The sequence below is a fragment of the Nymphaea colorata genome, chromosome 2 (genome assembly GCF_008831285.2).
Source record: "Nymphaea colorata isolate Beijing-Zhang1983 chromosome 2, ASM883128v2, whole genome shotgun sequence".
NCBI classification, from domain to species: Eukaryota; Viridiplantae; Streptophyta; class Magnoliopsida; order Nymphaeales; family Nymphaeaceae; genus Nymphaea; species Nymphaea colorata.
This window is the reverse complement of record NC_045139.1, coordinates 28,629,617-28,654,114: the sequence shown is the minus strand read 5'-3', so window position 1 is coordinate 28,654,114 and position 24,498 is coordinate 28,629,617. Positions and strand designations below refer to the sequence as shown.

At 40.5% G+C, this 24,498-nt stretch overlaps 3 protein-coding genes across 9 annotated transcripts in view; all 3 read right to left on the bottom strand.

The window, feature by feature from the left end:
* Positions 1-1,549: 1,549 nt before the first annotated feature.
* Positions 1,550-6,887, bottom strand: LOC116246709 (putative lipoate-protein ligase A). 4 transcript variants are annotated; one of them, XM_050076301.1, is made up of 6 exons: positions 6,437-6,887; positions 5,088-5,441; positions 4,576-4,814; positions 3,696-3,844; positions 2,207-2,471; positions 1,550-2,043 (listed from the first exon to the last, which is right to left on the bottom strand). In XM_050076301.1, the coding sequence occupies exons 2-5, from the start codon at positions 5,267-5,269 to the stop codon at positions 2,253-2,255; spliced, it is 789 nt and encodes a 262-aa protein (XP_049932258.1). In that variant the 5' UTR covers positions 5,270-5,441; positions 6,437-6,887; the 3' UTR covers positions 1,550-2,043; positions 2,207-2,252. The 4 variants fall into 4 exon arrangements, 3 of the variants coding, with proteins under 3 accessions (XP_049932258.1, XP_031474398.1, XP_049932259.1); XM_031618538.2 differs by having other exon boundaries at positions 5,088-5,332; positions 6,437-6,885; XM_050076302.1 differs by lacking the exon at positions 1,550-2,043 and adding an exon at positions 2,713-2,792 and having other exon boundaries at positions 2,331-2,471; positions 5,088-5,332.
* A 691-nt stretch (positions 6,888-7,578) lies between these two features.
* On the bottom strand, positions 7,579-10,797 carry LOC116248015 (uncharacterized). 3 transcript variants are annotated; one of them, XM_031620564.2, is made up of 5 exons: positions 10,569-10,797; positions 10,123-10,256; positions 8,325-8,434; positions 8,070-8,212; positions 7,579-7,858 (listed from the first exon to the last, which is right to left on the bottom strand). In XM_031620564.2, exons 2-5 carry the CDS (start codon positions 10,253-10,255, stop codon positions 7,816-7,818), a joined length of 429 nt encoding a protein of 142 aa, XP_031476424.1. In that variant the 5' UTR covers position 10,256; positions 10,569-10,797; the 3' UTR covers positions 7,579-7,815. The 3 variants fall into 3 exon arrangements, with proteins under 3 accessions (XP_031476424.1, XP_031476422.1, XP_031476423.1); XM_031620562.2 differs by having other exon boundaries at positions 10,123-10,267; positions 10,569-10,796; XM_031620563.2 differs by lacking the exon at positions 10,569-10,797 and adding an exon at positions 10,365-10,523 and having other exon boundaries at positions 10,123-10,267.
* Positions 10,798-12,732: 1,935 nt separating this feature from the next.
* LOC116248013 (uncharacterized) overlaps positions 12,733-24,498 on the bottom strand; it is a 28,886-nt gene continuing 17,120 nt past the window's right edge. The window contains exons 17-20 of one of the 2 annotated variants that reach the window (XM_031620558.2): positions 24,203-24,442; positions 22,950-23,009; positions 15,229-15,462; positions 12,733-13,294 (exon numbers count right to left, since the gene is read on the bottom strand). In XM_031620558.2, coding sequence (XP_031476418.1) covers positions 13,130-13,294; positions 15,229-15,462; positions 22,950-23,009; positions 24,203-24,442 — 699 coding nt within the window. In that variant the 3' untranslated portion in view covers positions 12,733-13,129. The remainder of the gene's footprint in view (positions 13,295-15,228; positions 15,463-22,949; positions 23,010-24,202; positions 24,443-24,498) is intronic. The other variant, XM_031620559.2, reaches the window with a different exon arrangement.

Here is a 24,498-nt window from a genome sequence, read left to right as displayed (position 1 = left end):
GAATCTCCTTAAATCTTGATTTTACGTGCAATTTTCATAGATTTGCCCATCAAAGGAAAACGAAAGAGAATCTCTGATTTGAGATTCGGACTATTATTACAGATGCAGCTCGCATCTCGTGAAAAGACATTTTAGAGCCTGCGTTTGAATTTAGCATCGGACCGACGACCTCTGTCCCCTTCACCGGGATGGCCGTCTCCAACCAAAAGCATCCTCTTGGAGCACAGCGCACTCTACTGGAGTCTGTACAATGCGTCTCAACTGGTCATTTAATTTGAGCGATCTGAAAGCCATGGGGTCCTACAATACAACATCTCTGAGAGGGAAGGTGGGGACCGTTAGTTAGATCGGCAGGGCTTGTGAAGTGAAATGCACACATCAAACCTCCGCTCCCCCTCGGGTGTGTCTGCAAGTTACCAGCCAGCGGCTCCTCTGCTATGGTCACTTCTCGTCGAGAGCGTGTTTGAAGCTGAGGATCTTGACCTAAGAATAGGATGGCCCTTACCACAGATAGCAGACAAAAAGTCGGACCGCTTCACCTCCGTCATTGCTTCACCCCAGGTGGGACGCCCACCCCTGGCCCTTGCGGCAAATCAAATCAAGGTCTAAAATCCATAACGGAGACCACCCTTTATCTACATCCTTCGTATGTTTCTGGTCTTCGGTGAGATGCTGAAGCAGGAACCTGTAAATCGGTCGAGGAAGACAAAGAAGATGAAGCTTTTGGCGGGAACGGAGGGGTTTCAGTCGCGTGTATTTAATGGGACTGCGAGGTTTGAGATTGTTTGGTTGGAGAATCATCCAATCCTTTTGACACCGCATTTATGGGCGCCCTTATTTTTCCCAGCAATCAATCATTACAAAGCCGGTCATGCGGTAGCTTTCCCGGTTAACTCCAGGTGCCAGAGCAAGAGGGAGATGGCGGTCTAAGTAGCTGAATCAAAATATCCTGCCAACAATATCCGGCTAAGTAGGAGCTTTGGGTCGAGGGTTTGATACAGGCCTGTCTGCGCAACAACTCCAACGCCCTCTAAGGTTGTGCCTTTGTGTGGATGCAACTCGATCGATCTTCTTTTGCCATTGCCAAGAGCCTCGACGACACCGAAAGCATACTTTGCATTTTGGAAGGAGATGGGTCAAAAAGCATGGGAACCTAAGATGATGTCAAGAAGCAACCAAAACAGTATAACGGAGGCCATTTTGTGTTGATCACTCGACCCTTCGACCTTTTCGCGCATGGGATGCCTCATATGCAATTAAGGAACTTGAGGTTTTTTCATCAAATGCAAGAACAGTAGGGATTAAAGCAGCATCTAAAGTGGGCAAAAGGTAGTCCGGTATGCCATCTTCGCTATCAAAGCGTGTCATGTCCGCGAAAATGGGTAACTCCTACAGTCCTACTCTGCTTTCCCCTGCGCACGTGGTGTGCTCCTGAGGCGCTTCATCTGCAGGCTAGCGTTTTAGAGGAACCCTCTGTATGTGTACGCATTACAGAAAAAATTACACAAAAAAGCGTGTTTAACTTTTGACGTATAACAAGAACAGAACAGATTCAAGTTTCGAAGTCTTTCATTTACATACAAGAATTAAGAAACAGATTACAACATATAGGCAGTTGAAAGAAACTTTTTCAAAGCCAAAGATTCTTAGTTGTGTGCATCAAAATGTAAGCATCCTTATAATTTTTCACTTTCTATGCCTACAGAAAGAGCCACAGTACAACGCATCAATGGTGAGCTTTCAGATACCTGTGGTTTTCAGTATCATCTTCCGGCTTAGACAATAAAACTGATGACCGAAAAACGGAGCCCCTTACTCCAAAAAAAAAAAGAAAAAAAACAGGATTTGAAAAAGAAGTGTGCTGAACGTCCAGTATGCGGGGTACCTCCACCATCCAAGCTACAAAAAGGAAAAAAAAAAAAAAGCTACGAGAAGAGAAGACAAGAAGAAGGAATGTATACCAAATGCCAGTACGACCCTTTTGCCACCACTTATTTCTTCTTACAGCATGGTTCCCTTCTTGAAGGAAAACATCGTTCAACGCTGCTCAAAACGTCATATGCAAGCATTAATTATGTCATAAATAGAAGCCCTCTTGGCATTACCCAAAATTTTTAAATCATTATAACTTATAAGCATTTCATACAATAAGAACATCAAGGCAAGAATAATCCATCCTCCCACATTGAAGAAAAAAAAAAAGAACCTGAAGATTTCGCAGCAATTGATCCCTCAGTTTGCCCTAAATGAAGTTACGAAGCAAGCGCCTTCCCTAAATCTTCAAAAGTCATGAGCTTGGTCGAGTATTGATGTTCTTCATTTGTATCGTTTGCATCTGTTTTGATCTCATCCAACTCCATGGGCTTTACACAGAAATGATTTTCCAAAACGGAGATGGTTTTCCTGATAAATTCCGATCTTGATAGCAAGATACTTCTCATTGGGCACAAAAAGTCAATGTGGTTCCTCTCCTGAATGTACAATCAAGATCAACATAAAGGAAGATTATCAGAAGGTACGAAGAGGGAAAAAATTTGACTGCAATGCAGCAGATCTGCTTCCTTTACATCATATACCTAGAATGCAGAAATTGCATGTAGCAGAGTACACAAAGTGCAAAAATTGACTTAGTAATTTTCACATGCTTTGTAGTGACCAACGTTCGGTGGAAGTGAATTGTGAGAACTCAGGAAGTGCTGGAGACCAACTCACCATGCGCTGATCTCAGAGCACGTTCTCCTAACTTAGCCTTCCAGCACCTCACTCGTTTCGTTGAGTGAACTGATCTCGATCTGGTCACTTAGGATACTGAACTTATCATTCAAGTAAAATAAATCAAATCCACTTTTTCTCCCGCCAACCAAAAAAAAGAACGAGAAGGGAAAAAGGAACTCATATGCCGTATATTATAAAATGCATTGTGCTTCCCTAGAATAGCTTTTGCATTAACCTTACAAGGCAAATCAATAAAAACTTACTATGAGCATCAAGGGATCTTCAAAGCAAATTATGCCCTATAGGAAATTGAAACTATTTTTAACATTCAGCTGATGCTTGGTAGACAGATTAGGATAATGGTTTGGTACCGTGATTGGTGGTGTCCCCCAGGTTTCATAGCAAACCTAGTGTTTCCATATTCTCCATCAGGGTTGTATGTGTGCAACCACTTGTTACTTGTTAGGCCTAGCTTTTATATTACTGTACTGATGCAGTTATCAAAATCTTTACGATAATCCACCATGGACAGCCTCTCGAAGTACAATGAAACATATGCAAGAAGACAAATATCAATGTATTTGTGTGCTTCTATTGTTTATTAAAGCTAATTATTCCCATATTTTCCAAAAAATCAGTAAGGCATAAATATAATCTTGTGGCGAAGATTCAAATAAGATATCTAAGCTTAAAAGCAACAGAAGCCAAACCAAGTTCATATAATATTCTAAACAATGACAAAGCCCTCACAAAAGAAAATTATAAAAAAGAAAAGAGGAAGTTATAGACAAATAAGTTCACCACATAGGATGTGTTTCACTCAGATTATCATGTTGAACATCAGCACCCATCATGTCACTGTAGTAAAGGAACCATGTTCTGACTGCAGTATATGCAGGAACATATTGTAAACCTAAAGCTAAATCTAAAGTAAAATGTTTATAAACAAGATAAAACGACCTGCCATGAGGTAACCATACCAATCGATATTTAGGCGTCTTTAATGGATATGTCAGGTATGACATATTATGGGTATCGAAGTCCCACAAGAATGAAGTGTGGTGAACCCATCGGCTCTTCGTTATTGATTGTGCATTTCCACCAAATTTGTGATCACCAAAGCAATAGTCTGAAAAGCAAGCAAAACCTAGTGCATTAGAATAGGCATCCCAGTGTGGGACAAAAGGAATTGAAATGTATCAAGTGCTTATGATTTTTCACAGCATGTACTTTATTAGGTGGGTGAAGACAACATGCCCATGCTTATAACATGGTCCTGGTGAACTTCACAGACAGCACCAAATTGAGTGGCGTCTGGCACTTCAGGGCCTTATTCAAATAATAAAGAAGCACAAACACATGCAAAGAAGCATTGCTGAGAATAACATTTCTCCCTAAAAAGAGAATCCTCTCTTACATTATATACCTAAGAAAAGTATTTTGAAGCATTATTTAGAAAGGCAAGATGCCTAATTCATACAAGGTGCTTCATACTTGTATATACAAGTGAGATAAAATGACCTGTGCTTCTTACAGGCTCAAACAAACATCTAGAAAGTAAAAATGAACATGGATTCTACAATACAAGAGAAAAAGTTGCCAGCTGTTACATAGGACATACATTTTCAGTCTGTACATTTATATCACAACGAAACCATATTATGTTGCTTTAGGACATACTTGATGTTAAGAAGGATAAAAAGTAGAGGAGTGCATTCACATTTGAGTAGGATGAGGCTCATAAAATTTCGTCTGAAAACTTTGACAAACCTTTTGATTGTTCCAACTCATTACACTAAAGTGCTTAGAGAAAGCACCAGGTATCATACATTTCAGCCAAGAATAGACAGTTCTACCTACCGTTCTCACGAAGATTGAACTTATGAGCTCCTCCAAGAACTTGAGAATAGAACTGACCGGTCCAGGACATAATTGGTTGTGGGAAAGGCTGCAATTGGTCTATGGCACCTTTGTTGCAGATGAATGTCACGAAGATAGTACCATTATCAACAATTACAGTTCCACCTCCACTGAATCTTCTAATTACAGGTATACCCTCATTCATAACCTTCTCAACTTCAATAAGCTGGGACAATTTCCTGCAGATATTTGCTGGAAAAATTATTGATTTGTATAAATCATTGCAAAGAAAAAATGATAAACCATATATACAAATGTAAAATTGAAGGATGGGAGATCTCTCCACATCACACTTTGCAAGTGTAACCTAGAGTGAGGGAAGAACAGAGAGAGACTAGTGGCAGTTAGAAGTGTCTTAGAAGCAAAATTTTGAACCATAACACTTCCATTGGAGGACTTGAATATTATCCTCATTTAGGCATTTGGGTTTCTAAGAGAAGAGGATGGCTTACCCTGAGAGTCCCGAGACGATGGTAGGACGGTCAGTCCCATCATTGACGATGCACCAATTATCAGACGATCTGCGAAGAAGTTTCTCCTCCAGGATGAGCTGATCAAAGATGGGTTTCCCCTTAAACCTGAGGAGATTAATCAATGGCAGATCTCCTGTTTTGCTGATACACACCGCACTCATCTCTCTTCCTCTCTGGTAAATCAACCTGGCTGCTCCACTTGTAGCTTGCTCTCAGGCTATTGTCTGTTCGTATTTGTGAAACAACATACATTCTTCAATATGATTTGCAAATAATTCGATGTGTAGGATATGCAATTAGCAGGATAATTTGTATGAAGCAGAAAGCAGCTATCTGTGTGAAGAAGAGACTACTCCTGTTAGTGTTAGGGCTTGCATTCTCGCATACACATTGATGACAAAATCGAGCAGAAAAACAGCGATACAGATGAATTCTTGCAAAACCATAATTACAGTATAATACAACAGAAAAGAATTATACTCGACTAATATTACACAATAACTAAACATGCATAATTTAATAGAAAGGCAATAAAAATGAAGCCTTCTGCTCGCTAAACACTTCCTGAGCAGGATGCAGCCTCAGAAGATACTGGACAGGGTTCTCTTCCATGGTCAACAGATCAACAAAATATTGAGAATATCTGCCAATTCTCAATTTCTGGCTTCTCCTAACCTCTCCTTCTGTAGGTTGCAGATCACCTGCTAGTAGATTCAGCAAGGTTGATTTTCCAGCTCCATTGGGCCCAACAATTTCCACCCTTGTACCCATGTCAATGCCCACATCAACATTGTTCGATTGTTTGAACAGAAAACGTAATAAAAAAGTAAGGGGGAACGAAATTAATGCAACAACAGGTCAAAGATAGGGAAACAAACAAGTTCCCGACAGAGTTTTTGGGAGGAGCACGACAACAGAAGTACAAGAGAAGAGAAAAGCACTGTTGGCAAAAACGAATGAAACTACGTAGATAAAACATACAGGCATCAAAGAAGCAAGAAACCCATCGTCAAGATCACAGGCTGGATGGCACATGCATCCCATAAATCGACACCAACGAAAAATGAAAAATGAAACTGGGCAAAAGGAAAGAGCACTCCGTAGGCAATGCGAGATTTGGGCGCTACCTTTTAAGGGTAACGCTCGTGTAGTTCATCTCACATAAAAATGGTATGAATCGAACCCGATAATAATGCTGAAGCAGAAAAGAAAGCATAGGAATACAGAAACTTGAAGAGAAAGAAACCCAGGGACAACCAGTGAAGAGAACAACAGAAGAAGGGAAGGGAGAGAACAAAGGAAAGGAAGGACGCGGGTTAGGGTTTTACCTCTATTGCCGTCGGCCGAGACGTCCGGGGGAGAGAAGAGGAAAGCAGAGGAAGGGGGAGACGAAGAGAAACCCTCTCCCGCTACTCCAGAATCCTGCCGTCCCTTCTTCCTTCCTCTCGCAACAAGACGGAGAAGGAAGCCAACGGGCATTTTTTCTTCTCCGGAAAAATTTTTCCACCTCCGAGGGTGGAAAGATATTTCAGGAATAATAATTCCGGAAATCAACTCAACGGGCATTTTTTCACTCCCTTGTTTGATGGGGAGGACAAATTTTTAAAAATTTGAATTTTTTTTGTCGAACTACAGTATCATATTCATGCATCAAACGTGCCCTTTCCGAGCAGCGAGGCTGACACCCATTCGCATTAATCAGCCATCTTCCTATCAAGGGGAAGGAGTCAACTGAGCATCTCAGCGGCGGGATTGAATACCTTAGTGTTCTTTGTAACACTCTGGCTTCTGGTCGGGTCGCAGCGCTTCTGTAAGTTCAAGTGGTGGTTTTGTAAGAGTAGTATGCTTCTCATGAGCCCCGTCGTTCCTGGAAAGACGCATCAATATCGAAAACATATGAAAGGGTCTCACGTGTTTTACACGACTTATTTTTCATTATTTTGAAAACGTTTTGAGGCTTTTGTTCAACTATCTTTCATATATTCTTACTTTTCTTAAATGTATACAAAAATGTACAACTCAACAATTATTTACTTCATTTATTGAATTGGTATCCATGTTTATGACACTCAATCTTGATTTTTACAACATTGTTCAAAGCACAAAATGTCTGAACAATCAATCACGCCTTAACTTTGAGTGCGTATTTTGTTACCCTGAACATTATTTTTTGGGTGTGAAAATCGAGCTCAAAAATTCCAAATGTTCAATCGGATTCCTTTGAACTAATTGAAGATTCACGAAATTTGAGAGGTGTTAGCCTGTTAGGCCTACAGAATACATTCAAGAACTTCTGTATTTGCGTTTGTATGAGAACGTTTCGTATGGTTGCATTTACTTCCCCACTTCTAGTCTAAGTAATCAAGCTAAAACAACTTTGCAACCCAAGACCAGTCCCGTCATACGCCAGGATCCATATCCACAATCTCGCAGTCGTCTAGTCGTGGTATGTGGTGCGACAACTTATGCATTTGAAGCAACACAGTTACCTTAATACTAAAATCAGAAGAAGCAATTATGTGTGCCCATTACACCTAAAACTAACTTACATAAATACATTCAACCCAACTCCAGCTTTTATCCATGCTATGGATGAAAAAAAATCTCTGATGGGTCAACAAGATGGTAAGAGTACATCCTCATTGCAAACTCATGAAACATTAACACCGTAACAACACTTTCCTTGTAGACCTGACATGAGCTTCATTCAGTTTTTCCTTCCCTCGCAGAGGATAATGTGGTAACCATGCCTGTAGAAAATTTTCACAACTGAGACTTTGGACAATTTGAAACCAACAATCACCAATGAGAATCATCTACCGACTCAATCCGTCCTAAGCATAAATTAAAATCTATACATACTTAGGGTCATTCAGAATATGTGCAGCTGTGAAGCAATTAACATTCAGAAAACAGAATTTTCTCCTATTTTTCGTATAGAATGACTGGAATAACACGTACGTGGACTTAAACGGTGCACTGGTGGCCCCGACAGGGGTACTGAAGGCGACATCTTGGAATGGACCTGCCATCTTTCCTCGGGGGAACCAACCTAGGTCACCACCTTTCTTTCCTGATGGGCATTCAGAGTATTCGGCAGCAATCTGACAGAAAGATGGTACTCATTAAGTTTTCTAACAGTCAAACAGACAAATGACTCAAACTCGTATAGTTGACTGGACCGAGTACATATGAACAAGCATAAAACATCATTACCTTTGCAAATTCAGCGGGTGGGACCTTGTCTCCATTGCTCAGCCAACCTTCCTCCAGCTTCTTATATGCTTCATTGATCTTCCCCTGCTTCTCGCATAATACATGCCTTGCTGAAACATATAGAAAGTGGATACAATATGTCAATTAATGCCAGATTGCAAGTTCCAGATGCATCAGCTATTTTTCATATTCAAACAGCTCTTCCTGACACATGCATAGACTGCTTAGAAGGACATGTTTTAATGGCTATTGAAAATATATGGATTCTTAATTCAGAAACTGAAAGGGCCAATCCATAAGGTTAAGTGTTTGAAGATACTGGTGACAGGCAAAAGAGCATAATCATTTCTGTCATCTTCCATGTCTAGCAAAATGCCAGGTTTCGGCTAATCCATCAATTGGACATCCATTATTCAGATTCATCAAAAGAGTGCCTCTAGAAAAGAGGATAGATTATCAAAGAACGGAAAATAATTAGCTGTCTTAACCACAAGCTTGTAAATTGATGAGAAGTTCCAACCGCAACTAGTTTCACCCATCTAGATAAATAAAAGAGGATGCCAACCAACACAAAGAACTCATCATCCAATTAAATACAGGATCTAGCTTATCCACACCAGGAAATGGTGAACTACAAACAGGAGTCACAGGATACAAATAGAGAGAACTTCTGAGTAATGCTAACATGAAGAAGCAACAACTACCAACAAGATGCAGCGGTAGTGAGTAGAATTGGATTCTGATCATATTATCTTCACCTGAACCACAACTAAGCAATGAAAAGTTGCAAATTTTCAGGTGCCAGTGACCTGAAAACTAAAATGAAAAAATAGTTTTCTCCATGCAGGGACATAAATCCGACATGGTTAAGCTGCTCCCTTAGCTGGGATAGGAGTGCAGTCCACAGGTCCTCAAAACCCAAACATGTTTGAAGTAAACAGTACATGCGGTCTACATTTTCATTGTCGTTGTCTTGCTAAGTTTATCCTAATCACCTGAACAATCAAAAGCTACCTGTTAAAAAGAATATACATCTTACCTTTATACAGTATTGATCAACCACTAGTACTGGCAATTGTATCTTACCACTAGCACCATTTTCTTTTTCGTATCTTTTAACTTCATAATCACAGTGACTTGGTTAATGAAGAAACTGAAGCCTAAGAATTTTCTCCATGTATGTCTACGTAAATCATGTATGAAGAAATTAAATTTTCTTTTAGTTAAAACAATTTGAAATTCCAAAAAAAGAAAATTAAGTTAACATAGTGGATTTTTTCTGCAGCTGGTGATGCAAGCGTTCGATTAATAAGACAGGAGGCTTTCCTATGGCCGTTCTGATTATTATTATGTAGTGCATCATTTGTTCATGAAAGTTTCTGAAAGAGATGGCTCCTCAGATATTCAAAGGAAAGGAATGCGAATGCAAGATTAAAATGCAAATAATATTATCAAAATTTTCAGAAGTATGGATGATGGATGAGCTATCACCAAGCTTAAACTAATATTCACTAAGCTATGCATCTAAATGAAAAAGTAACAGCGTAATCAGCTGCAGGTCTTCTTCATCTCTTCACAGATAGACACTCACATTGCAGTATCACCTTACATAACTCAAATTCTAGCAGAAAAATGGACTTTAGAGAAAAACAAACTCCCCTACCAACAGTCAACTAATTTGATGGTAGTATCACCATACATGATCAAATCCGCTTAAATCGAATAACTCCAGAAGTTCAAGGGTGATTCCCACGCATGCGAGTATAATAAAGGAAAAATAGATGGAGAAGATCAATACCCTTCACATAAGTACAGGTACCAAGTCCATCAGACTTCCCACCTTTCCCCTTTCCCTTGGAAGCAATCTCGTCGCCCCCACTTCCACTTTGCTTCCCCTTCCCTTTTTCTTTAGGCTTAGAGTCCTTCCCCATCCTATCGAGGTCCTTAAATTGAAAAAGATAAGCAACAAAAAGAAGAATGAAGAGCACTTAGGAACGGAGATGACCAATTAGTTTCGGCAAAACAACAATACCAGATTACCGTTGCTAGAGAACAATCAGTAGTGAACACACCAAACCCAGATAAGGGTGGCGTTTTCTGGCTCAAGCAAACAAAGGAGAAAAGAGAAAAAAAATGATGAAGAGAAAGCAACACTTGGAGGGTCTCACTCTGGTAAGATCAATTCAAACCACAGGCATAATCTACAGAAAGTACTGCAGTGGATATGATTCATAGAAAAGCTACCTCTTCGCAGATGCCTGCTATTAGAAGACGATAATTATTGATATTTCTCCCTCTCGCTCCCCCTCTCTTTCTCTCCCTCTGCTTCTAATATCTATGCGGAAAAAGGAACTCCTCGAAGGGCGAGTTCGGAGCCGAGGGCTCGAGACGCGCCGTTCACAAAAGGGGCAAGTGTCACCTGCGAAGGGCCTTACGTTCCCCCAGTGCACCCTACTTTCAACATCGAAACAGATATCATTCGTCGAATGGTTCGAAGAAAAAACCCTGTGACATTTCTAAACTACTTTACATATACAAAATCATGCATAAATACGAACTAGGTAAATAACCAGAAAATTTTATTTTCATGAGATCAACCTCATGACAAATAAGTTTTTTTTATAATAAGTGGTTCTAAAATTTTTTCATATTTCCTTCAGCACCATATTGACGGTCCAAAGTCTCACAATTGAAATAAGTGGCTCCAAAATTATTAAGGAAGTCAGCTGCTAAGTCAGCCTAAGATGAGAACTGTGTTTGTTTTTTTTTTTTTTTTTTAATGAATTTTACTTCATCTAAAGGTTATGGTGAGAAAATATGGTGAATTACTCAGGGCTTTTTTTCAGTCTTATGTACTAATTTTACCTTCAAATTGAGAGAACAAAGTAAGACCGCTCCACCCCAACTTTCTTCGCTCAAGTCTAGTGTGAAAGTAGATCCTAGTGAGAATATATTTAGCTTATCCAGGAAATTAAAAAAAATGCCCTTAAAGGCATTTGACTACCTCAAGTCCAAGATCAAAGAAGATACAGAGATTTCAGGACCTTAAATCCTGAGATTTCAGATTCTTCATTTCTATTATATAGGGAGAATCTCAAATCCTTTGTTCAGAAGATGCAAACACTACACCCAGAATAGACCTTGGATCTTGAGATCCATGGATCTCAAGTCTAAACCTTCTGTCCGTTGACTTGAGATCCACCGATCCATGAATTTGAGACATAAAAGAAACCCTAAATTTGCAGTTTGAGAGAGTAGAAAATTAAGATGGATATTGTATTAAACCAAAATGAGCAATTAAAAGCTTCCTGAGAGGTTGTTTGGAAATAACAACATATTGTTCCTGTCCCACCAATATGCTCCAAAAAATAGAGTAGATGCATGGAACCCAATTGGACCTATTTTTTTGCAGCAGATTCATGATACATGAACAATATGCTACTGATTTAAACAACCCCTTAGTATCTGGAATGACATTAGAATAATGAATCAAAACAAACTAACCATTTGCATCAGGTTCCAGAATAATAAAGCAAAACGAACTAACAATTTGCATCAGGCCCGGACTTATAAAGTCATCGAGGAAAGATTTTATTTTATGAATTTGAAAAATAGAAGGTTTTTTTTTTCAAATTGTACAAAATGAGACCAACGAAAGGGGCTTGCTGTAACTAAAATGGACTGCGGTCGTCAAAATGCGGCTCGCAATTTTGCCTTAGGCTCTAGAAACAAGGATAATAGCGTAAAGAATATACTCTTGACGGTTCTTTTCCAATTATAATCAAGCTTGGTTATCAAACCATGCAGAAAAGTCTAGAAACTCTCCACCAAAGCCACTGCTTGGGTGCACTCAAGGAGTTTTACCACTGCCCTCACAAGGGCTAAAAACTGCGTTCCCCTTCGACTTGTTACCCGAGAACAACCAAAGAGCCGGGAGTTACACCTAATGAATACCCAGCAGCAGCACATTAGATTTGGCACCCTTTCTGCGGGATTTTAAATCAATGGATTCCCCATCTTCTACTTGTTACACTGGAACAAATAAACAGCCGGGAACTACATTCTCTTAATTCCCATTAGATTTGGGTCCCTTTCTGGGGGGTTTTAAATCAACTGAATCCCCATAGCCAGAAGACACAGGAGTAGCGATGTCGCGTACAAAGAAGCGCGAAAAAAGACTCGAAGCTTCTACTGTTTTAACTGCCTTTTTTTTCCAAGCGGGGAGCACCAAAGAGGCACTCTCATGTGGGATATTTAACATTCCACACGTAGGAACGGTTTGGGAGTAGTCCCATCAAGGTGAACAGTATCGACCTCCAATGCAGGACAAGTTTGGCATAGTAGTGATGTGTGCTGAAATCTCATCCTTCATCAAGAACGCAGAGGGAATTAGAGTAATGGCAAAAAATTTAATAATGGCAAAAAATTTAATGTAGCGGTGCAATATTGATTTATTAGGCTTTTCTCAGCGATGAAGCAGTTCAATATTGAAACTTAATTTCTTTACTATACAAATCATCTTAAATAAACAAAATCCAGTTTCATTTGTTACGAATAATCACAATCACAAGAAACAGGTACCCTGAACTCTGGAGATGCCTCTGTGCTGATGCAGTGCTGCCTGAATATGGCATTCTTTCTGCACCATTTAGAGGCAGAATCTGCTAAAGCCCACTGAACTGCATACTCTTCTGGTTGATTTAATCTAAGGAAGACTCACTTCAGTTAAGAACGGATATGATGGAACCTGTCTTTAGCAGTCTTGTTGATGGCCTAGTCCTCCATGAAATTGGTTTCTTCTTGCATTATTCAGCATCCGAATCTGGTGATACCCACTGATGTGCATCCTCCGGCTCTATTTCAGTGTTCAAATTTTGCTGTTCATGTTGCTCCCTCATTGCTCCCCCAGAACCCTTTCCACCATCTTTGTCTTTTTCTGTTGAATTGCTGCCACCCTCCTTGTTATGAACCTATCAAACAAAGGGGAAGCAAGCATAGTAAAAAAAAAGCAACTGGACCTCTACCCAAATCATGATTTGAATCAGACCATCAGATGCCAATCGAAACATCTCAACCACAAAGAGTACCTGAATCAGGTACCTGCTGTGTCACGGATATTCCATTTAACTCCCATGTTGAATTCCCTTGGTCACAAGAGGCTGGAAACCCCCCGTAAAATGACCACAGCTTAAAGCAACAAAATGGTTGATCTTCCTGCTCTTCTGCTTGGCAACCTAGAGTTAGCTAGACCTTTACCAGACTGTGCCAGGATATGTACCCAGGCATTTGACCTTCAACATGAAGGTCTTCAGTCCAGACGGAGCTCATGTTGGTAGGTCAATCTTTTCCCCTTGAAAACGATTGCACAATGCCCCAGAAGATGTGCCTCCTCATAGTCCAACTATAGTCGGTTGTCTACTCAATGACTATATCATGGATAACAGGCTATAGCTCTCACAGTCTCATGCATGAAACAATAGAACAAATAAGGGAATAGCCCTTTGGACCTGAAGGTAATCCAATCATTATATTGACTTGCTATGCTTCAGATCACATGAAAAGAAGGACATGCAGAATTGCAGATAATATTCCACAAACACAAAGGTAGTGTTTGATGGCCAGAAACATATTTCTGGAAACAAGTTTCCAGAAAAATATGTTTCTGGAATTGGTTTTCTAGAAATAAAATTCTAGATTTCCAAATGTATGTTGTGTTTGGTAACCATGAATTATTTTTCTGGAAATTCCCATTCTGCGTTTGATTGCAAGAAATGAAGAATCGCCCCTTTCTTCCTCCGCCTCCACCCCTTTCTTCCTCCTCCCTCCTTCCCCTTTCCTCCTCCCTCTTCCTCCTCCCTCCTTCCCCTTTCCTCCTTCCTCCTTCCCCTTTCCTCCTCCCTCCTTCCTCCTTCCGTTCTTCCCCTTTCCTCCTTCCTCCTTCCCCTCTTCCTCCTTCCGTTCTTCCTCCTCCCTCCTTCCGTTCTTCCTCCTCCCTCCTTCCCCTCTCCTCCTTCCGTTCTTCCCCTTTCCTCCTTCCCCTCTTCCTCCTCCCTCCTTCCCCTCTCCTCCTTCCGTTCTTCCTCCTCCCTCCTTCCCCTCTCCTCCTTCCGTTCTTCCCCTTTCCTCCTTCCCCTCTTCCTCCTCCCTCCTTCCCCTTTCCTCCTTCCCCTCTTCCGTTCTTCCTCCTCCCTCCTTCCCCTCTCCTCCTTCCGTTCTTCCCCTTTCCTCCTTCCCCTCTTCCTCCTCCCTCCTTCCCCTCTCCTCCTTCCGTTCTTCCTCCTCCCTCCTTCCCCTCTCCTCCTTCCGTTCTTCCCCTTTCCTCCTCCCCCCTTCCGCTTTCCCCCTCCCCTCTTCCTCCTCCCTCCTTTCCCTCTCCTCCTTCCGTTCTTCCCCTTTCCACCTCCCCTCTTTCTCCTCCCTCCTTCCGCTTTCCCCCTCCCCTCTTCCTCGTCCCTCCTTCCTGGCTTCGCCTCCGCCTCCTTCCCTCCCCCCATTCCTTCCACGATCGAGCCCAACGGCTCCAAAAATAATTCTGGAAATATGTTTCCAATTTTCATTTTAACGGTAAAAAAAAATTCTATGTTTGATAAACAAGAAATATTTTGAAAATTTGAAATATTATTCCGCTGCTACAGTAAAATACCTGACCATCAAACACTACCAAAAGGACAAGATGAAGGATATCCATAGGAAAAATCATCAGCATAAACTTATTACAGTGAACAACACCAGAGAAGAAATTCACAGAAAGCAAAAGGGCAGACATACAACAAAAGATACATTGCCGAACGCATTTATCAAAGGAAAATATAAGGCTTAGGAAAATTCGCTTCAGTTGTTAACAAGTAACACTACACTGGAGAAATATAGCTAGATATACAGACATAAAGAAGATTTAGCTAACCTTTTCTCCCTGCTGAGCAGATTGAGAAGTACGTGACCAAATAATACCAAATGATACAGACGCACATAGGAACAAGAGGGATCCCATCCTTGGATCAATGATAAAGTTGTATAAAGCTGAAGAGATACTCTTAATTACGTCTTTAATTCTTTTCCCTTTTGAAACAATGCTTTGGGCACCTTTTGACCAAATTGGCTCTGCATCTTCTGGAACAAGTTCTGGTGTCTTCACTTTCTGTAGAAAAAAAAAAGTCATTGAGCGTGTGTTTGGACTTTGGAGTTCAAATCTTCTCGATGTCAGATGGCTAAAAATTAAAAACTTTTTTGGTAAAAAGTAGTTGCCATAGGAGCACTAGCAAAAGCTTATAATGCAGCAACAGTTCAAAGTGCTTTCAGCAATAGTTTGTGGTGTTTCCAGTAACAAATTTTTAATGTTAGCTGTAGAGATACGAACAAGAAGAAGAGGAAGAGAAGCAATGATCACGATGTAACGTGGAAAACCCTCAACACGAGGGAGAAAAAACCACGAATGAGGAGGAGTTGGTGCCCACTAGCAGCCAGACTCTCTCTCTCTTAAGATTATCATTAACACTTAAGGATTAGGGTTACATGACTTAAGTAGAGCCCAAAACGGGCTACAAGGCGGGTCGGGTATGGATCCGGACCCGAAACCCACAATCTATCAACACTCCCCCTCAAGTTGGGCGTACATATCAAACATGCCCAACTTGGATACATTCCTCTCAAATGAAGCTGAAGGAAGAGCTTTCGTCAGAACATCAGCAGTTTGGTCTTCAGACTTCATGTAAGGTAAGATCAACTCTTTGGCATCAATCCTTTCCCGAATGAAGTGACGATCAATTTCAACATGTTTTGTTCTGTCGTGAAGTACAGGATTGTTGGCTAAGTTGATTGCAGACTTGTTATCACAATACATCTTCATAGGTCCTTCAATCTCTATTCCAATGTCAGTCAACAATATCTTCAACCATAATAACTCTGACACTCCCATAGCAACTGCCCTATATTCTGCCTCTGCACTGGATCTAGAGCAAACATCCTGTCTCTTGCTCCTCCATACAACAAGGTTTCCTCCCAAGTAGACACAGTACCCTGTAGTGGATCGTCTGGTATCACCACAACCTGCCCAATCCGCATCAGAATAGCCCTCGATTTCCACAGTCTCTTGTTTCACATACAGGAGTCCCTTACCAGGATTTTTCTTCAGGTAGCATAGCACTCTGTCCACAGCCTTCAGATGTGCATCGGTTGGCGCATGCATGAATTGGCTCAAAACATTCACCGCAAAGGTGATATCAGGTCTCGTGAGGGTAAGATAAATTAGCTTCCCAACCAAACGTTGATATCTTCCCTTGTCTTCTTCACAGAGAGGCTCTCCATCTCTGAGACTCAACTTGTGCCCAGTGTCAAAAGGGGTAGGAGTAGGTCTACATCCCAATTTACCAGTTTCTTCCAGCAGGTCTAATGTATATTTCCTTTGGTTTAGTACAAGACCAGTACTAGACCTAGCAACCTCCATACCAAGAAAATACCTTAGTTTTCCAAGATCTTTGAGGTCGAATTCTGTAGCCAGTAACCCTTTTAGCTTGATAATCTCCTCCTCATCATCTCCAGTAACAATCATGTCATCTACGTAGACGAGCAGGAGAGTAACCTTGCTCTCCTTCTTCTTCACAAACAGAGTGTGATCTCCATTTCCTTGTTTGTATCCATGACGTATCATCACTCTTCTCAGTCGTTCAAACCACGCTCTGGGCGATTGCTTAAGGCCATACAATGCCTTTTTCAGCTTACAACACATTTCTGGTTCTTCATATCCTGGAGGCATATGCATATATACTTCTTCTTCGAGGTCACCATTGAGGAATGCATTCTTAACATCCAGTTGATACATCTTCCACTCCTTCATCACAGCTAGGGATATAACCACCCTCACAGTCTTCATTTTCGCAACAGGAGCAAAGGTTTCCAAGTAATCAATTCCATATTTCTGGCTAAACCCCTTGGCCACAAGTCGAGCTTTATATCTTTCAACACTCCCATCTGGTTTGTACTTGATGGTATACACCCATTTGGATCCAACTAGGTGAGCGGCTTCAGGAATCTTCACCACTTCCCATGTCAAGTTTCTTCTTAGGGCATCTATTTCTTCTTTCATTGCATCGGCCCACTTGGAGTCACTTTGAGCTTCAGCGACAGTCCTGGGAATCACAGCCAAAGAAAGAGTAGAAACAAAACACTTGTAATCTTTCCCAAGTCTGGAATAAGAAACAAAATTACCAATGGGGTGTTGAGTACATGACCTGACACCCTTTCTCAGGGCAATGGGAAGATCGTCATTCTTCTTTTCAACCTCATCATGGGTCTCCACGGTCTCCTCGGTAGGACTTGGTTCATCCAGGGAAGGAGTGGCATTGGGATTGGAAGTAGATCTAGCATCACAAGTCATCACCTCTGTCCGAGTACCTCGTCTAGTACCTCGTCTAGAGTAGAACTGTCCAAACAACTGAGGGCCTTCCTTCTCAATGCTATTGTCACCCCTTTCCTCCTTCTCAGGCACATCAACAGTATTAAGTGATTCTGTTTTCTTGTAGTCCAAAAAATCTATAAACTGAAGTTCCTGTCTCTGAGAATACTCTTCCCTGCCCACAGACTGCTCCCCCTGAAGAGGATTCGCACCAAAGTAAGAGGCATGTTCCAAGAAGGTAACATCCCTCGTAACATAAGCTCGACCAGTAATAGGATCAATACATTTGTATCCTTTTTGCGTAGGGGAGTATCCAACAAAGACACCTTTGATAGACCTAGGATCAAGTTTCTTGACATTTGGACTGTGATCATGGATAAAACATACACAACCAAAAACACGAGGAGGAAGAGGAAATGGTGGACGACTGCCAGGAAGCAACGAGTGGGGAGTCCTACCATTCAAAACACGACTGGGCATGCGGTTAATAAGATAGGCACTAGTAAGAACTGCATCACCCCAATAGTGTTTAGGAAGATTTCTCTGAAACAAAAGAGCCCTGGTGACATTAAGAAGTTGACGATTTTTCCTTTCAGCTACCCCATTTTGAGGGGGGGTGTAACTACAGGATGTCTCGTGAACAATCCCCCGTTGTCTAAGAAACTCCTCAACATGCCGACACATGTACTCACGGGCATTATCGGACCTGAAAGTTTTAACATTCGCACCATACTGGGTATGCACAAGAAGAATAAATGTCTCGATGATTCGAGGAACCTCGCTGCGGTCTTTTAACAAGTATATAAATGTAGCACGAGAGAAATCATCAATGAAAGTGATAAAGTACTGGAAACCTTGACGGGTATGAATGCCCGAAGGTCCCCATACATCAGAGTGAATCAGAGAAAAAGCTTCATTAGCACAACTAGAAGAAAGAGGGTACGAAGCCCTCACATGTTTGGCAAACTGACAAACATCACAAGAAATGGAAGACACATCAAAGGAGGAACACAAGTCTGGAAACAAATGTTTCAAAATCCCAAAAGGTAAATGCCCAAAACGTTCATGCCAGTACATAAAAGACTGAAGACAATCTTCTCTTCTCTTATCTGTCTTGCGGATCGCTGTCAACAGAGCAGTAGCCACACGTATGGGAAGACGATATAATCCATCAGAAGCTAAACCAATCCCAATCCTCTTCCCTGTCACCAAGTCCTGCAAAACACAACGATCGGCAGAGAATATAAGTTCACAATTCAATTCTTTAGTAAGTCTACTGACTGATAAGAGATTTAAAGGAAACTGGGGAACATGTAAAGCGCCCTGCACATGAAATTTGTCCAACAAGGACAGAGTGCCTTCGCCTGCCACACAGGTAGAGGAACCATCGGCAAGAGAAACACGTTCCCTTCCCGAGGACAACTTATACTCATGAAACAATTTTGGATTACCTGTCATGTGATGAGTAGCACCACTATCGACAATCCATTCCCCCACAGAAGAGTTACCTTGATTGCCAATAGCTGCAAGAGCCTGATTAGCTGTAGTTCCCTCTGAGGTCTCAGTCTTGTTGACATCGAGCCTGCCCAAATAAGCCCTTAGTTCACGAAGCTGGTCAGCAGAAATGGAGACTTTTTCTCCACTAGAGGCTTGCACCTCAGACACGGGCGTTCTCCCAGTCAAAGATCTCCCTCTGTTCCCCTTCTTTTCTGGATGAAGATCCCAGCAATAATCCACAGTGTGACCTGTCTTCTTGCAGTGAGTGCACCGGCGAAGAGACCTAGATGGGCCGCCAGGACCACGACTCACGAGAGCAGATCTCTCGTTATAGGGCACAAGTTCCCTCTTCCCTTCTTTTGTAACAAGCCTTTGCTGTTCTTCCGCTTCAACACAGGAGTACACATCTTCAATACTGGACACCTCCCCTGAATTCAAAATCTGACTTCGAACACCTTCAAACTCATCATTTAAACCTGCTAAAAATAGGAACACCCTGTTTTCCCATTCATGAGCAACATAGAGTGCCTGATCATGGGGACAATGCCAAGGAATATCAGAATGATAGTCAAGCTCTTCCCACTTGGCTTTCAAAGCCCCATAGTACTCTGCAACAGACGAGGTCCCTTGTCGAATGCCATAAACTGTCTTCATTACTTGGTAAGTACGAATTGCGGTCTTCTTTTGGCCATACATTTGCTCGAGGACCACCCACATGTCTCTAGCAGTCTTCTTCCGAAGGATAAGGGGCTGAATATCGGCGGAAACGGAATTGACAATCCAAGTTTTCACTTGATTATCCTCAAGAAACCAAGTATGCCACACATCACTTGTTCTTGCTGGTTCGGGGTTGCTCCCATCAATATAGGCCATGCGACCACGGCCAGCAATCCCCATGGTCATAGCAGGCGACCACGAAAAATAATTATCCTTGGTGAGGCGAAGAGTGATGACCTGCATGGGAACATTCTCCGTTCTAAAAGCCCCTATTTCAGTGGGATTGGTGTTGACGGTTGACGAGGAAGAGGCTGCCATAATCACAGACCAGTAGGCAGCAAGAAGCAATCACACGATACAACACCAAAAAACGGACAGAGAGCAGGAAACGGAACCAGGCAAAGCGGCGCGGCGCTGGGCGGGAACAGACCAGGCAGTCGGCGCGGCGCTGGGCGGAAACAGATCAGGCAGAGCGGCACGGCGCCGGAAAAGGACACGGCGTTGGGCGGAAAAAGACCGCCGCTGGACAGGTCGTCGTTTGGGCAGGCCGACGCTAGGCGGAAGCGGCAGAACGGGAACGCCGCTGGGCAGGCCGACGCTGGGCGGAAGCGGCTGCGCTAATCAGGGCGTCGCTGGGCCGGTTGTCGCTAGGCGGAGACGGCGGAATCCTGAGCGGCGTTGATCAGGGCGGCGCTGGGCGGAGACGGCGACGGGACGACAGACGACGCTCGGGCACGAGCGTCGGGCACGGGCGAGACGATGAACAGTGCCGGGCGATTCTCCTCTAACACGGGCAAAAGACAACCAGAAACGCCGGAACTTCACGGCTCTGATACCATGTAGAGATACGAACAAGAAGAAGAGGAAGAGAAGCAATGATCACGATGTAACGTGGAAAACCCTCAACACGAGGGAGAAAAAACCACGAATGAGGAGGAGTTGGTGCCCACTAGCAGCCAGACTCTCTCTCTCTTAAGATTATCATTAACACTTAAGGATTAGGGTTACATGACTTAAGTAGAGCCCAAAACGGGCTACAAGGCGGGTCGGGTATGGATCCGGACCCGAAACCCACAATCTATCAACATTAGCCATCCAGCAACATCCGGCATATAGCAGATTTGGATCATTATATATATATATATATATATATATATATATATATATATATATATATATATATATATATATAGTCACAAATAATGTCTTGGAGTTTTAAACGGCGAAGTTTTTGTCAAGTATATTACGACGAGCTTGAAAAAACGAGAAAAAGTGAAAAATACGGTAAATTTTTTAAAATTTTAAAAAACTAAAAATGGGAAAAAAATAAAATAAATGATAAACTAATAACACAAACATCAAAAGAGAAGTAAATTTGCAACAAATAAAAAATAGAAAATGAAAACAAAACTATTTGACATTAAAAAACTGAAAAAAAATGAAAAAGTGAAAAAAACTGAAAAAAAGCGTTAAAAAACTGAAAAGCACGTTTTTTTAAGTTTTAAACGGCCAGTTAATTTATCGCGCTTTTTAAAAAAAAACGTGTTTTCAGTGACTACATTATATATATATATATATATATATATATATATATATATATATATATATTGAGGAAATGCAAAATCCATGGGAACTACTCTGTACGATCTGAACAAGTATATCAAAAGGGGGACTATTGCCATGTCAAAAATGTCTTTTCAAAAAAAAAAACTTGTCAATTTGACCTTGGAAAAAAAATATAAAATGACATCTAGTACATAAGAACTGAGTCTTGTAAAAACATGGATGCCGTGATAAATGTAGTAAAAGTATAGAGGTCCAACCTGTTAGAATCTATGTAAATACATATTACCTGTGTACAATTTAGCATGTGTGTGTGCTTATGCTTGTGTACATGTACTAGAAAGGGCGAGAGAGATACACACACACACACATACACTATATTGTATATATATATACTATTATAAGTATATACCAGGTGGACATATGTATACAGGCTGCTTAGTGTAATTTCTAATTTTCTCCAATTTGTATCTTTAGTTTTTTTATTCTACCTTTGTTACAACTCACAACCACCACTAGCACTTTTAAAATGATCAATGAGAAGCCCTCAAACAACTAGCTTGATTGATGATTATTAGACCAGCTTGTACAAAGAACTCCTACTCCGAATACCTAGGAAACTTCTTCCACTCTATGTTGGTTCAGCTAAATAATTCTAGCTAAGCTGAATCTTTTACTGTCTTTAGTACAAAGCACAAAATATTATCAGGTATTTTCTTCTCATTACCTTGTTGTTAGAAACTTAGACGACTGTTCAAATGCATCTCATAAAGTGGAAGGGCAAGATAAACAATTGTTAAAATATTAGATCCTTAACACCACTACATTCAATCACCTATGAGTTTCTTGTGGCAATGAATGCAACCAAAGCATTGGCAAGGAAGTCAATTTTAGTTGGAAAATCACATTGGAACTATATAGTAATAATGTTCTTACTTTGTCTGATTGATAAGATGCAGAATAGGATCTCAGGAAATAGGAAAAGGGTTGTGCATAAGCACACAATGTTGCATTCATTTCTAGATTTTTCACTTGAGCAATAATTAAGAAACTGCAATAAAGGAGATATTTAGCTTCAGCATATTAGTCAATGAGAGTATCTGACTTTGAATTTGAAACTAAGGCTCCACAATTTGCTTGTCTATAACACCTATCCAAACTTGACACAGGCTGATTTAGCAAGATTGAGCAAAAATTCATATATCTGCCCTACTAGATCCAGATTTTGGTTTGCAGTCTTAGTTTACCAGTAGCCAAGTTTGGGCAATAGCATGCCTACACATAGGATTATGACAGCATGGAGAGGATGTAGTCCAATAAAAATGCTTGTTTTTGGACTCGAGAACAGTCGTCCTCAAATTCTTTTTAAATCAACCCAATTTTTTCTAACCCAATGTGAAATGTACTGCTCTACAAAAATGAGACTAGTAGCATGTCAACATATGAATCTCACTTACATAGTAAGGAAGGTCCCCTGCATCACCATTCGTTACTATTTCAGCAACCCATTCTAGTATCTGCAATTAAAAAAGAAAACCAGAAGCAGAAGCACTTCAGAGTGTAAATAGATAGGCCAATCAAAAGTGTCACCTTTCAGAGACAATAAAGTCTAAATCATTATTTCAGAATATACAAATATTTATCTCTCTTCTTTTTTAGCATTAACTGTTATTATATTATTATCATTCTTATTTTCTGAAGCATGCTCAAAATTGACTCACAAATGTTGGTCAGAACATTTGAAATTAATGGCATTAAAAGATGTTAAACAAATTACTAAAGAGTTCCATTTTCTGAGTTAATTTTGTGCTCACATGTTTGTTTAATTTGCATTGATGGCTTCCTACAAATACCTCTGGCACTAAGACCTATTAGATGTAACTGTTAGAGAATGATATATTAAAAAATAAAAGAACATTTTTCCTGGCATAAATGCATGAAATGAAGAGAATAAAAATGTCCCTCACAGTAACATGAATGCAGTAATATGGATAAAGGACAAATGTGTGAGCAACTCTGTATTGCCAACTTAAAAGGGAAGTTTTGACACTTAGGATACTTATCAGAAAAAAAATATTCTTGCATTTTAGACAGCGAGGTTTTTCTAGGATATAATATGCCGAACTTGCAAAAAAAAGGAAAAAAAAGGGATACATAAATTTTAAAAAAATTTAAAAATCCTAAAAAATAGAGAAAAATAAAATAAGTGAAAAACTAATAACACAGATGTCAAAAAATAAGTAAATAAAAAACAAACAAAATTTAGAAAATAAAAACAAGCAGCAGTAAAACATGAAAAAAAGGATTTCGTGTTTTTTTGTTTTAGATTTTCTTTTTTCTTTTTTTTTTGAGAAAACAGTGTTTTTTTTAAGTTTTATGGCTGGCTTCTTTCTCACATTTTATACACATTTTCTCCGAAAAAAAAAAAAAAATTTGTGACTATGCTTATCAATTCTTTTTAGAAGCAATTACTTGCAATTGAGGCCTAATTTGTGAGAACAAGTACTTTGAAAATAATTCTAGTGGAGGTAAAGTAACCAATATTTATCAAATTCACATGCCATTGCTTAAAACAGCAACTAATAGAAGTAACCACTATAGGATCACATGAAGAACATTCTAAAATGGTCAAAAGAAAAAAAAATGAGAGAACTTCTGTAAGTCTTGAGAAAAAGAATGCATGTTAGTATTCGAAACATAGGAATTGTACCTCCGGGATGTTTGCTGAACCATTATGCCTCGCCACGAGCTGGGATGCTAGACCTATTTCACCCTCTTTAAACATGCTCAACATGGTCCCTTTGTATTTCTCAACCTGAGCATCATCACTTGTGGAGTTCCGATTGTACCGGACGATAAACAAACGAGGCACATCCTCTTCATCTCCATATCTTTTTGGACCACAAGTTTCATAGCTATGTTCGGAGAAGAGATAGAAGAAACAATATTTCTGGGCGAGAGAGAAATAACCACATTTCAAATTTGACAAACAAACAATTGAAATAT

Coding starts and splice junctions, on each gene's coding strand:
- LOC116246709 (XM_050076301.1), bottom strand. CDS start 5,269: ATGAGTGCGGTGTGTATCAGCAAAACAGGAGATCTGCCATTGATTAAT. Junction 4,815..5,087: donor ATCGTCTCGGGACTCTCAGG/GTAAGCCATCCT, acceptor AAATATCTGCAG/GAAATTGTCCCAGCTTATTG. Junction 3,845..4,575: donor GTTCAATCTTCGTGAGAACG/GTAGGTAGAACT, acceptor CTTGCTTTTCAG/ACTATTGCTTTGGTGATCAC.
- LOC116248015 (XM_031620564.2), bottom strand. CDS start 10,255: ATGGGGAAGGACTCTAAGCCTAAAGAAAAAGGGAAGGGGAAGCAAAGT. Junction 8,213..8,324: donor CACCCGCTGAATTTGCAAAG/GTAATGATGTTT, acceptor TCTTTCTGTCAG/ATTGCTGCCGAATACTCTGA. Junction 7,859..8,069: donor AGTGCACCGTTTAAGTCCAC/GTACGTGTTATT, acceptor AATTTTCTACAG/GCATGGTTACCACATTATCC.